The 14190-nt window shown below is 45.7% G+C and overlaps 1 protein-coding gene across 6 annotated transcripts in view; it reads right to left on the bottom strand.

Moving 5' to 3' along the window:
* Positions 1-1489: 1489 nt before the first annotated feature.
* pcdh7b (protocadherin 7b) overlaps positions 1490-14190 on the bottom strand; it is a 98859-nt gene continuing 86158 nt past the window's right edge. For 2 of the 6 annotated variants that reach the window (XM_031851065.1, XM_031851066.1), the window contains exons 3-4: positions 3621-3639; positions 2294-2381 (exon numbers count right to left, since the gene is read on the bottom strand). In XM_031851065.1, the coding sequence (XP_031706925.1) occupies positions 3623-3639 (17 nt within the window). In that variant the 3' untranslated portion in view covers positions 2294-2381; positions 3621-3622. Of the gene's footprint in view, positions 2382-3620; positions 3640-14190 lie in introns of all 6 variants that reach the window. The other 4 variants (XM_031851061.1, XM_031851062.1, XM_031851064.1 and 1 more) reach the window with 3 other exon arrangements.

Genomic DNA, 14190 nt, shown 5'->3' with positions numbered 1-14190 from the left:
GTCTTGTGTGTTAGTGGTCATTAGGTGTCAGCTCTGAGGATCTAATGGACGTTTTGTTGAGACATCACATTCTTATCTCAATGAGAAAATCCATCATGTAATTTATACTTAAAGCAAAATACTCCAAAAAAAACAACATTTTTGCTTGGGAATGCTCCATCCTGTTTGCGAAGCTTTGGTTTCGCTTTGACACCTTTTTTTTTTTTTTTTTTTTCCTCAGCCTCTTATCCACAAACCTCCCGGTATCTGCGCGTACAGAGACATTGCGTTTTGATTGTTCTCCATTGAGCTGATTCTTACATTCTTGCTCAAAGATGCCATCACCATGTATTGTGGAGAAGCACAATCTACTAGTGTGAAAAAAAAGGACTTTTGGACAGCCACGTGTGGGTTAATGTAACCTTGCAGGCTTGAGTAGAGGTTAAAAAAAAGAAGTTGATGCTTGTTGGTCACGTTTACATTATATTTATTGCTCAGTCTATCACACAACAAGAAAGAAATAACAGTATAAAGATGTCCTTGCAGCTGTTTTAGGATCAGCTTGGCCATGTTTACGCCCCCCTAAGCCTATTATCGGTGTAAATCTACAGTATACACTAAATATAGCCGACAAACACACACTATATACTGCATATCGGGGCCCATACACACATATACGATTTCAATTGCGCCTTCGTAATTTTAATCTCACGCGACACACTGCTTACCCAGGATTTTAGTCCAGCAGTGCCCTTGGCCTCAGTTAAATATATCGGCTTTTCTGCTTCTGTGTGTTAGTGTGTGCGTGTGTCTGCATACACCATTGCGAAAAAACGGGTAAGTATTACAACTTGACATACACAGTAGCATCCAACTGAGGCGATCCGAATATCCACGACCATGTGCACGCATGCTTTTCCAGCCGCTGTGGCAATTTTGCATCTAGTAAGAGGGGTTTGGTCTCAACCTCGCCAATCAAAGACAAAGAACGAGAGACTGAGGAAAGGTAGCAAGACAAAAGGGAATGAGAGCAGTTAGCGCTGTTGCTGTGGTCCAATGTTTATGTACAAAGAGTGACTTTTCAGCCATGCCCACTGGTAGGTCAGAATCAGTCATCATAAGTTTGTCATACCAGTGGTGTTGCAGTCTGAAACAAGGTGTTGCAGCAAATTCCATTGGCTCCCAATGTCTGTCCAAGAACAAGTGTTGTTTTCTGGGCCGAGTGTTTAAAGCTTCCCGTCCTTATGAGATTTGAACGCGGTTAAGTTTTGGTCTGGTATTGAGCGAGTTCAATCACAAACAGTCTAGGTGACGGAATCCATAAGACGGACCGTTATGTCCAATATATTGTTGCAGCCGCTGAACACCACGGCCAGAGCAGTGTTCTGAAACTTAAAAAAAGAGGCATAACCAGACACACTTTAAAGTCAAAATAGTCCACATGTACAGCTTTGTTTCTAGAAAAAAAACACAAACGGAAAAAGAAATTGTATCTTTTTGTACACTTCAGGGAGTGGGGCCTTCATGGGGGATGTGGGGGGCAGGTAATGCATGCATGTACTGTATATGTAAAATGAGTTGATTATTGTACAGATTTGACTGTCAAGCAGCAGATTGTGTCCCGAGAGCCCGACTCGCCAGTAGAACATCCTCCTCCCAAGTCCCATTGATGCCCCTCAAAAGTTCCTCCTCCTCCTCCTCCTCCTCTTGTCCAGGTCATGGCCGGAAATAGCACTTTACAAATTGTGTTTATGTATCCACTTAGATGTTTCATTAAAGAGCTGTCGTAAAAGTCTTTGGAGAAAGTTGAGTCCTACCTTGCAGAACAAGGGTGGCTAAAAAGCTGCTAGAGCTGTAACAACTATGCCTAGTGTTGTGTTTCAACGCCATATGGTGTGGCACAGCAGGTGTGTCTCACACTCACAGGTACACCTCCCGTCGCGTCAGAGTACCGCAGGATGTAGGCTTGTACTCCCCAGTAGGCGCCAGAGGGATCTCCTCAGTGGGGTGGTGCAGCGTCTCCTCCCCACTTCCCGGAGAGCCGTAGGAAGGCGAGCCGAAGGCCTCGTAGGAGGAGGAGGAGGAAGCCATCTTCTTGTTGAGCAGGTTGCGATTGCGGTCGCCCATCATGTGAGCGGCGGTGGGGTCTCCGTTGGCCATGGCGGCCATGGCGAGGGTCTCTTGGCTGCCGGGCTCGGCGCTGCTGCTGCTGCTGCTGCCGCTGCTGCCGTTGCCGCTCATGAAAGTGGAAAGCTTTGGTTGTTGAGGGGTGGTGGTTGACTTTGATGGCCGTCGCTCAGGCGACGTGCGCACAGGCATCCAGCAGGAGTCAGAGTGGCCGTACTCGTCGCATTCCCGGGTGCATTTGCCAGTCATGGCTACGTCAGGCAGGGGCCGAGAGTCTAGAGGAAGCAGAAGGAGAGAAAAAAAGAAACTTAGTTAAAGATACTGTTGGTTCCATTAAAGTGGGACATTTAATGATAAACTGACATGAATAAATAGATTTCCTAGCACTTAGTGTTTGGTGTGGTATGTGTCACATGGTTTGGCTATCATGAATTCTTTCATTAGATGCTTGAATCAGTATTTTCTCCCTAATGACGTCATCACAACATCTAAATGTTAATGGAGAAGGTTTAAAACAATAAAAAAAAAAAACTGTTCACGATGGTTACCAGGCACCGATTGTCACAGCCAATGCAACTTCTGACTTTCATCGCTCGTGGAGAGAGAGAATTTAGCTCTGACGGATAAAATTGCATTTGCTTTCATGCAGAAACCCATACCACATGACAGAAACAGAAAAAAAAACCAATGAAAAGAAGACTCCACTGGCTACGACAACAGCCTCAAACTAAAAAACAGTGGCGTGAATCAGAGTTGAAATAATGTCATGCTTCAAAACGTGTTTGTGCTGAGAGGAGGAGGAGTAGGAGGAGGGAGGGAGGGTGGGGGGGAAGGAGGTCAGATTGTGTTTTTCAGTTTGCCATGATCTAAAATGGAAGATGCACAACTGCGCCTGCTCTGCGTGCGTGCGTTTGTAATGTTTGTGAGATGTGAGCACCAACAAAACCCTATTTCCTTATCTGGTGATTGACAGACGGTAATCACATTCTGATCTAAGTAGCTTAATAGCTTTGTGTGGCTAAAGCTCCCCGATTTCCTCTTAAATCCACTAATAGGGTTCTTAACCAATTACCTAGCTGGAAGCTGGCCTCAGATTAACTACAGTACTGTATTATTGGGGAAAGCAAATTATGTGCTTACGTCAGTACAGGAAAACAGGTTTGACAGATGCCCTACTGTCCTCAACTACTGTTAGACAGTGCAAGAGTCTGTTTCAGTGCAATATGTGGCAGATAATTATCCCAAATACAGCCAACCAAAGCTGAGTAGCTCAATATGAAAAACCAACAGTGTAAGAAAAGGAAGGAGTCTACTCCACAGCCCTGACCGGATGAACTGACGAAGAGTGCCAATGTTATAGAGATGCTATGTTAGATGCAACTTATTCATGACCTGATGCAAAGTATGGAAAACCAAAAATAAAGCAAAAGCGAGGGTGAGTGCAAACCAAGCCAAGCATGCCTTTGCCCACATAAAATAAAAAATAAATAAAAAGAATTGGGACCATGGCTTACTTTTAATGCTCTTTTTCTCCTGTAAAAGACAAAATAGAACAGAAATCACTCTTTATGTTTTGCACTTGCAATAGTTTATATATATATATATATATATATACTGTATGAGAAACCTTAAGCAGCAATGAAACTGTCACTAAAAGACACCGTGTTATGCAGAGCAGACACATGGCTGAGGACACAATGCGGCAGAGACGAGGACAGCAAAGACAGGATAGGTAGGAATAACAGAATGCACTCCTACTGATCGGCGTGTTTAATCAAGAAACGAATCACTTTCGCTATGAATGCCTTTTTAGCAAAACATTGCTTCGAGAGTGGCATTCTTGTGCTGCCAAAAAAAAAATGCTATTTCTACTAAATACTTATTAGAATCCATTTTCATGTCACAAATTACCTTTTTGTAAAACATCAGCTAATGAGTGCCAGTCAATATATATAGCCGAAGCCTCGGGGAGCCACTGTCACTTGGTATAAATATAACAAAAAAAACCTGTTGAATCATTCGTGAGCTGAACACAGTTCTGGTCGAGATGTAATGAAATGTAAAACAAGCTAAATAAATGAGAAGGCAAGAAACTAGCAGAAAATAGAGGGGATGCACTGGCAATCACAGATAGTTAACATGCCAGCTGATATGGTGGAGATGATAAACGTGGCTCTGGATGACGGCATGGGGGGAAGAAGAGACGTCTTTGCCTCCCTCTCCCTCCTTTTCCCCGTCTCAGCTTGACAAACACAGCCGTCAAGGAGACAAGTGGATACCAGGTACTGATTGTCTAGCTCATTTCCACCTACGATTGAGCCATCAGGCTACCCACAATGCACGGCGGATCTCACTAGGGTCCCCCAGCGCCCTGCTACTGAATGCTTATCCAATTGCCTCCTCACCCCCAGCTGCCTTCAGACAAACTAGTGAAAAAATAAACGACGACCTCTCCCTTCCTCCAGCTCCCCGTGGGTAAAGCGGCCAACCTTCGGCATCACGTCTCCGCCGTGCACGGTGAGCTACTGAGGTTGTTAGCCGGCTCTCTGTGTGTTGTGCGCACTCAAAAGGAGGCTGATTATTTCCCAGCCACGGTCCGTTGACTCGGAAAGCTTGCTCAAAATGAAGTCGTTTCCCGCTGAGCTAATGAACTCGGCTGCTATATCAAAGCAAAAAATGTTGTGTGGTTTTTGCCTCTCTTTCCGTCTTCCCAAGAGTCACCTCCCCCTGAGGTCGAGACATGAACTTGTGAGTACTTTAAACCATTTAAATCCATCCGTCCTTTAGCTCTGGACAAATACCTGTAAGTACGCTTGAGTCGGCTTTAGCCTGGACTAGTGGGGATAGCTGTAGGGATTGCTAAATTACTTCTGTCAGATTGTTATTTATTTTAGCAAGAATTAAAAAAAACAACTCTCATTTCCTTAACTTTTGCAGGCTTATTTGATTCAAACTTTTCTTTAAATCTATGAATGTAAGTCTGCAGAACAAAAGCAAATGCATCACATTATGGATGATGAAAAAAATTCTATTGTAATTGTTTCGAGTATTTCTATGGAGAAGACACGCCACGTGGCTTCAAAACATATCCGCGACCCTTTCAAGACCCGATTCAGGAATCAGGATGTAGAAAACATCTTCAAATAAAGGCCCCGAGAGCACACACGGTGCTGTAGCAGGCTTTTGTTACATATTAACAAACACCCCGCGAGCTCACGCTATCAACGATAACATAGCACAATACAAGTGGGTAACTCGGCTGTGTTAAAAAGCCTCCCTGCAACACTGAGAGCCGAACAAGGAGGCCCCTCCATACCGGGTTACGTCCCCGAGGGCTCAGGCCTTTTTCTTTGGGGATCCGGAGCCAGAAAATAAGTGGCACAGCCCGCGCCCGCTTCCTCCACCTCTGGAAGCGAAGAGCTTTTTAGCCAAGGCTCATAATGGCCCAATGTTCAACGTAAGCCATTAACCCTTTTTTTTCCTTTCTTACATCTACTCAAAAGAGGCTTCCGGAAGAGCGAGGGAGAGGTGGATAAGGAAATGATTGACGGATGAGTGAGAAGGGGCGACGGGTAGGGCGGAGAGAGCAAGCGCGGCTTTCCCTGAGATGTAATTCCATATGGACAAAAGTCCTGCGCTGCTGAAGAGATGATTGCCCAGCGAGACTCCACTGTGGAGCGGTGCTCCGAGATATTTGTGCCTCGCACTGTGTCAATACAGCGAAGACCTTCCTTCGTTTGTGCAAGAAAAGCGGGCTGAAAGTGGGCCAGTGGCTGCAGCGGTTGAGCTGCGGCTTTGCTCGGCTGGGCTTTAGTCAGCCACCCTATCAGCTGACGAGCTTACACTCTGGGATATTTCAAAGAACCTCCACTGCCGGGGTACAGTAGCAATTCGATGCGGCTTCTTTAGCACTCGCTAAGATGTTGCAGTGGTAGGGAAAAAAATAAAAAATGGAGGGTTAGAGTCACATTGCCTCTGGCCATATGCACAATAATGTCTGTTGCGTGGGCATTTCTGGGCAATTACACTTTTTGTGTGTTTGTTTGTGTCATAGTACTGTACACTGTGCTTTCACTGCATGTCAGCAAGTCCACTTGCCAGTCCGCATTCATCTACGTCACTGGCACTTTCACTCTTGAGCTGCATCGTCCCCCGCACCATCGCTTCTCCCTCTCCTTCCTCTCTCTATATTTCGCTATGAACCGCTGCTACGCAGACTGAAGCTCCGCGGCCTTTTTGCCCTTGCTTTTTCCCGGCCGGCAGATTCAACCCAAACAGCTGAGGCATTGGGAGGAAGGGGTGGAGGGCGGAATGACCGAGAGGGAAGAGGAGACAAAGCAGAGGTTGATGTGTCTGCGTGCATTGCCGTGTCTACGCCGTGTCTTTGACAGACATTAAAGTTGGCCGGACAGCGGATAGGGGTCAGAGCAGAAAAGGGAGGATGAGGGCATGCGGGACACGATGAAGACGGTGATGATTTAAAGAGGGAGGGATGGGAAGAGAATAAAGGAGAGAGAGACAAGGAGGGAGAGAGTGTGTGTGTGTGCTGAGTATAGCAGGGTCAGGGCCTGAGAGAAGGGAAGCGGCAGATTGAGTGGAGAAGACAGCATGGCTGCCTCTGGGCCGTCACAGGCCAAACACACTGCCAAAGAGAGCAGTGGAGAGGAGAGTAGGGGAGACAGGAGGAGAGGAGAGAGAATTGAGGACATTAGCAAAGACAGGAGGAGACGGGAGTGAAAGGACAGAAGAGGAGGAGGAGGAGGAGGAGGAGGAGGAGGAGTGATGATGAAGGGAACTTTGATAACAAAGGCGCACTGTGCTGTAAATACATCCTGGTAACGTGCTCCCACACATGCTCGCATTAACTTATCGACCCAAAGACCTCGATTTAGCCTGTTTAACGCTTCAAATTATCTCTCCAACAATACAGTCCTGTCCAGGATGGATGCCAAGCGCCACCATCCTCACCATTAACTCAATCTAATATACCTCCATCACATTCCCAAATATTAAGAAAGCTAAAACACTTTAACCTCCAAATGTCATTTACAGACGTCCGCACGGCTCCAATTCTAAGCCCAAAATTGAACATCTTCTCGATTACAAGACAATGAAAAGAGAAAGTTTTCAAGGGTCAGGGCAGAAAGCACAGTGAGTCTGGCTTTGGAAGTGGGCTCGTGATTGCCTCGCTACCCTCATCAAAGGCCCGCCTGTTCGGACAGATCTATTTCACACGGCGGAGCAATCAGCGCGAAGATGACAGTGTACATTGCCGGGTGTCATACGGATTACTCTGTGCGGGGCTGAGAGAGGGAGAATGAAATATTTATCCTGAAAAAACAGCTGTTGGAAATACTCTGGCCTTCACGACAAAATGGGAGAGGAGAAAGAAAAGGAGACGAATGAAATGTGATAGGAAGAGACAGCAAAAATAACAGAAGAAAAAAAGCGAGACAGGGATAGGAATGGAGCCCAAACGGGAAAACAACGGCAAATACAGCTCTACGCAGTCGTCGTTCTCACTTTCTACTCATTCTCGCCTCTAATAGGGTCCCATTTAATTAGGTGGAACTTTCCGACTAATTATGGCATAACAGCGAGTCTCGCTGTGTTTGGCTGTCTCGCTTTGCAGGGACCCCTGCGGCATCGCCTCAAACCAGAGAGGTCCTCAGCATCAAAGACAGACAGGCCGACTCTGAAGACACACACACACACACACACACACACACACACAGACACACACACACACGCAACTAAAGGTGGCTGCGGGGAACAAAAGTGAAGGATACGGAGGGAGAAGAAGAGACGAGGCCTAAGTGGAGAAAGTAAGGTGAGGGAGGAAATGTCGGAGCGTCGAGAAAAAGGAATAGCCACTAAATTATTAACGCCGTGACGGCAGGTTCAGACGGAACAATATCCACGGGGACAAAAGGGGATATTTGTCTTTCTCTTGCTGAGATGTTTGCCAGACAATTAAGGAAGGATGGAAGAGAGAAAGACACACACAGTGGTGCAGGGTAAGATGAGAACAGAAGGTCCTGGGGAGCAATGACCTTTTGAAAATGCAAGTCATGGTGTGCACCGCCAGCGACGACATTAATTGATTGCATTAACGTCAGCAGTGGAGATTTCTTCAGTGGTACAGTAAGTTGAATCCGGCCATGTAGTCCCTATTAGCGCCGTTAAGATCAGCCAATTTGGATCGAAGGAGCAGAAATGACACATTCTCCGCCTCTTTTCATCACTGTTCTTCGATACTTTATATTTTCATCCTTTTTGTGTTCAGGATATTTTGGAAAGGCCTGAAATAATGTCTTGATGACGCACTGGAGACATGGTTAGCATAACCCCCCCCCCCTAACACAATAGAAAAACTAGAGCACATAGCATCTAGTGATTCTGCTGCTCAATAGCGCATTACAACACGTATGCACCACAGCCTACATTTTGCTAGGTAGCAGTGGTGTATTGTCCACCTGGCATACCGGGACAAATCCTATAGTGGGCTCCGCACCGGTGGGCCATCAACGAATCCATTATGTTTCTACTGGCCTATGTCTATCTCCTTACCGGCCCTCTCTGGGAGCATGCTGCTTTCTCAACCCAGACCACATATTCATTTCTGCTATGTTGTCTGACACACAATATATGCCAGCAGGAGGAATGCTGTTGAACGTGGCGGCAGGTTATCTATTGTCTGCCTTCTGAGCTTCTTGAAGTATTTACTGCTTGGCAAGGGCAACTAAGGGAATAATATGGAACCCTCTCTTCATGACTCGAGAGGGGCATGAAGGACTGGCTGCAAATAAAACCAAAAGGAAAGGGAGAGTGAGTGAGTGAGTGGAGGGAAAAGATACAGAGCCCTGATCGAGTTTAATAATGAGGTGTCACCTCCTTTTGCTTCGCTTTTCTAGAAGCCCAACCTCTATGTGGAACAAAGACTCAGCAGAAAGAAATCCACATGAGGCCATCAGGGACTTTAAGGAGAACTTTTCTCGGCTGCATGTAGGTAGATGATGACATCACCTCCTTTTCGTTCTCCCTCTTTCAGCTGCTGCTGCTGCGGCTGCATATTCCCCAACTAGCATTCAGATTACTCTAGGCATTATGGGTATGATAGGGCCGCTTTCTCTCCTCCAGCAGGGTCAATACTCTTTCTGGAATAATGAATGTACTGCGGCCTGCTCCCGGGGTAATTAATTGAGGAGAGATTAACTAGCATAATTTCATTCTGGTGACGATCTCTCAGCCAATTACCAAATGCGGCTTGCACTCTCCCTCCCCTCTGCACGCCTGCTGTCTCTCCGGGTCTCAACCTCTCTCTGCCCATTTGAGAAGTCAGCACTCAAGCCGAGGAGCCCATAAATAAAATGTCCCCGCAATGTCGTGCTCCCTCATTCATCTTGCATGCATATGCTCGCTCACATGCTCGAGTGCAGGGCGAAGCGTCTCGTACAGCAGGTGGTTGTCGTGCTCACCGGATGCATATTTTTCCCTATCTCAGGTACACACACACACGCATAAATGCAGACACCACGGGTTGCGTCCTCAGATCACTTCTGACCACTAACCTCATCTATAAGTGGAACAACAGCCAGATGATGTGGAGAGGAGAGAAGCCGAGAGACTCATCCACTCTGCTAATAAGAGTGACGGCGCTGGCTTCCTGCCACACGCACACAAAGCTACTCGACTCAAAAACACCAACAAAATCTGCTCTCACATCCGCACACATTTTAAAACAAAGGCATTTTTTCTTATCAGGTTTATCCTCGGTGCATAAATACCTTCAGAGGCTACAACTCACACATGTGTATATGTAATTCATGTATGCTCAAAGAACACAATTGCAGTATAGAATAAAGCACCATGTGCAGTTTTCTTCAGCATGGCACGCTGAGTTTATGCAGAATACTCTGGAAGACCCGTAAGGATTAGCATTAGCCGCTCTGCTATGGTGCACACATGCAACACTGCTAGCAACCGATAAAACAACATGGTATTCTCAGCTCGTTTCCACACCACACAGACACCGTGCGGCTGCAGCAAACCTTACATTAACCATGCAGCGCCTGTAAAGCCTGTGTGTGGAGGTGTGTGTGTGTGTGTGTGTGTGTGTGTCGATGCTCAGTATTCCCAAGCACAGACAAGAAGACAAGCACACAGTGTTATTTGATAAGACAAACACAGCACAGGGATGAAGTGGTGGTGGGTGTGTAGAAAATGGTAGGGCTTACTGAACTACTGCGAGTGTGTGTGTGTGTGTGTGTGTGTGTGTGTGTGTGTGTGTGAGCGACGGGTTAAATCAGTTAAAGAAATGTGTTTTCATTGTTTATTACTTCTCTAAATTATTTCTCTCTCACACACATACACCCCCCCCCCCCTCTCTCTCCAGACTTTAAAAAAAAGTGTCATTGCTTCTTCTCCACTGTTGCTCTTATCGCACACTCGCAGGCACACACACACACACACACACACACACACACACACACAATAGCCTGTTTTACACCATTTAATGGTTATTTGTCAAAATACAATTTCGATTTAATTCCCACCCTAAAATTAAAAAAAAGAGAAAAGTAAAGTCTGTGATTTGTGCTTTTTACCGATCGTAACTAAGAGGAAACATCTAAATCATGCTGAGGCATACTGTAGGTCTATAGAGAGAGAGGGGCAGAGCTCCCGAGATGACCGGGGGTAGTTTAAAACATATGATAGCAAATGGGGCTTTGGTGGAATTTTTATCTTTGTGCTGTTAAAATTAATGGTGACTGCACAGAGCATACTTCATGTTGCGCCCGAAGCGGCGTATGAAATATGAAGATTTAACAAGAAGTGGAATAACACTTGGCAAAGACACTCATAACACTAGCAACTAATTTGAATTAGAATTTCATTGTCTTAAATTAAAATAAAAAATAAAAAAGCAGCAAAACAACTCCTAAAATAATAGTCTATCCTCCCGATAGAAAATGTAAAACAATGCTTCCACTTGTGATAAGTAGTTAACAGCTAGTTAGCCTGTGAGTCAGCCAAGCGACACCCACTATCCACCATGCTTGCCATCCTGAGTGTAGCAATTAGCTCTCAGCTTGCTAGCACATTGTAGGCCGGAGCAAGCTGGGCACGGTGAGTCACGACCTTAATGGAGAGCTAGTGGTGGAAATGTGGTGGGGGTAATTATGCTGACCTCTAGGGAAAAGGCTCTCAGTTTTTCAGCATGTAGGCTCATGAACAGGCACAGGGAGCTCCACTCCGAAAAAAGGCAAATTACCCCGGGCCCTGTGTTTTTTCCAGAGGGATTCGTTTATCCATGTTTCAGCAGGTTCACAAAACATGAAGAACTCTTGGGTTCCACCTCAAAGCTCCGAGGGAAATTGATCTGATAAAGTCCCGCTGATTTGGTTGGAGAAATAGGTAGTGCACGTGAGTGTGTGTGTGTGTGTGCCTATAGCTCACGCCCACAGCTGTGCACTGCAGTCATACGACGGTTACCGCTGGTGATACCGTGCCGACCAATGGCGTTATCGCGGTGGCGTATGACTGATTGATAAATAACACTACAAGTAACAGTAAAAAATTGTATTTTATGGATATTTTTTTAACTGTCCCTTAAGTTTGACTTAGTAGCGGTTTAGAACAAAAAATATATATAAATTTAAAAACTTATTTTATAGGACCAAACAATTCACTCTTTTGATTGTAGTCTTGGTCATCTTTGCCATCTGCTATGATGACTTCTACCTCCCAGGCTCCATTATGATATTGGGATGTGACAACACTCCTGGACACATCTTTACAGTGTTATGACCAGGGTAACCAAACAAGCGATCAGAAAGGTTTTAGAGAATCTTCCCTCCAGAGCACCTGCTGGGAAGGTTAAAAACAAGCTGCATCAAATGGCTCTGCACAGTGCAGCCCCTGATGAAAGTGCTAAAAGGATGTGCCAGTCAGCAAATAGGCTCTCCAGCAACTCTTTAATATATCCTGGAGTCTGACCAGGGGGGGGCTCTGTGTACAAAAAACCCAACCTCCCACAGTGTTTGAGTGTTTAAAAATGGAAGCAAAGGCCTCTGTGACAGCATGAAGGACTCATCCTAAATGCCAGACATCTGGTGTGGGAGTCTTGATCGCCTCCATTTGCATACTAGTCATGTGTACAAAAACATGTACAGATATACATGGTGCCAAGATACCATCGAATATCTGGCTTGGTCCCGCAACGAGTGGCGTGGGAGCTCGGTGGAGATCTGTGATCTTGGATTTATTTGAGTGCCTTAAACTCTATCCAGCCACTCTTGCTCAGGCAGAAGCTCAGAGCGATGCAGCCTGATAATGCCAAGGTGTCCTGGATTATAGACTATCTCACAGATAGGCCACAGTTTGTTCCCTCCCGGTGCAGGGTATTGGTTTTGCTGCTGCAGAGAGGCACTGTGCTTTCACCTTCCTTCTTCACTCTACCTGTGACTCCGGAGTCCACTGTGGGTCACGCCACTTCCATATTTCCTCTTATGATTCCTTAGTTATGGGATTTATCCGTAAGAGGGAAGAGGAGGTGTTTTCTGTACATTTACAGCATCATAAATCTATATTTTTCGATGTCACCCATAAGCATTTCTATGCACGCACGTGTCAACAACATACAAGCTTCCCACGTCCTCTCCCCATTCCTAAGAGGTTTTTGCATGTTCGGTCAAATTACTCGGTGTGAAGAGGCAAGAAAGCCCATCTGAACATTTTCACCATCCATCTGCGATAGCTAAGGAGGGGGGTGGGGGGCAGCGGCACACCACATCTTCAATATTGATCACTGCACGATTCTGTTTTCCAGCAAACGAAAGCCACGGGGAGACAACAAGGCTCTTTCCAGTCACTGCTCCAAAAGTCGCTTCCTATCCTCGACGCTCCAAATCTAGATTTGAATGCAAGTGGACACTTGAAAGCAAGTCTCACATAAACATTCACGTGGATCATCACGCGGATGAACAAGAAAAGTAGATGATTTGAAGTGAAACTGGGCCTGGATGCGAGTCACTATAAGCGAGCCCCTCTTTCAACCCACGCCCATTTTGAGCAGGCCAGTTGAGCAATATAGAACTACAGCGCCATGGCTGGAGCGTACACAGTGTATTATTTAAAGCACCAAGGGCCCAATTTGTCACTCTGGCAGGCTCATCACAGGCGAACATCCTTTATGAAATGCACTTTTCACGCTGCCTGTCGGGAGCGATCAAAGCAGCGGAAGCCTTGCCCGTTTCTCCCCTCTTCAGTCTCACTGCTCCGATTCCGACTGACAAAAATGAGTCAATTTTAACCAAATGGATCCCCAATCAAAATAACGAGAGCGAGTGAGGAAAGGAAAGAGATTCATATCGTGGGTGGGTGAGGTTTGGTCAGGTGGGCAGTGGCTCGGGAATAGGGACACTCAGCCTCTCTTATCTTGACTAGAAATGGTTGGATATTGGACATAAATGCCATCACTGTATTAGACTTGAAGTCCGTTTTCAGCTAAATGGAGTGTACTTCCATCTGAAGGAATTTGGAACCTGAAATAATGTTTCGATATTTCAGGAACGAAGCTTCACGTCCGAACGATTTTAGCGTATCTCCTTGACGTCTCCACAAAGCACACACTGACTAAGATGAGGCGGCATCGCAACATTCAGGCTAGCTATTAAAGTAGGATAAACATGTCCCAGGTTCATCTCAGCCGTATAGAAGGTGATAGCAAGAACGAGGTCTATGACAGTACTACCGGATGTTCGCTAAAGCAAATGTGATGTTGCCTGCAAATGTTTGATATGTCACATCAACAACAAACATTAGCTGTTAGCTTTCATGCCTGGCAGCCAAAAATTGTAATGCAGCGCTAGCCTGGCATTGATCAGCAGTACTTGAGAACCCTTGCTGGTATTTGGTGGAAATATTAGTCTACCGACTGAACCTTAAAGAGACTCTTGAGGATGGTAAATTAATACTTATAGAGTTCAAAAGCCCCACGTTCGCCACGTCATTCCGTACATTATGTCTGGCTCATATGATACTCAAATGAATTTGACATTAGATGACATGGCGTTCGTAACA

The sequence above is a fragment of the Anarrhichthys ocellatus genome, unplaced genomic scaffold (genome assembly GCF_004355925.1).
Source record: "Anarrhichthys ocellatus isolate YVR2014 unplaced genomic scaffold, GSC_Weel_1.0 scaffold11, whole genome shotgun sequence".
Lineage (NCBI taxonomy): Eukaryota > Metazoa > Chordata > Actinopteri > Perciformes > Anarhichadidae > Anarrhichthys > Anarrhichthys ocellatus.
The sequence above is the reverse complement of the archived record's forward strand: the minus strand, read 5'-3'. Positions and strand labels throughout refer to the sequence as shown.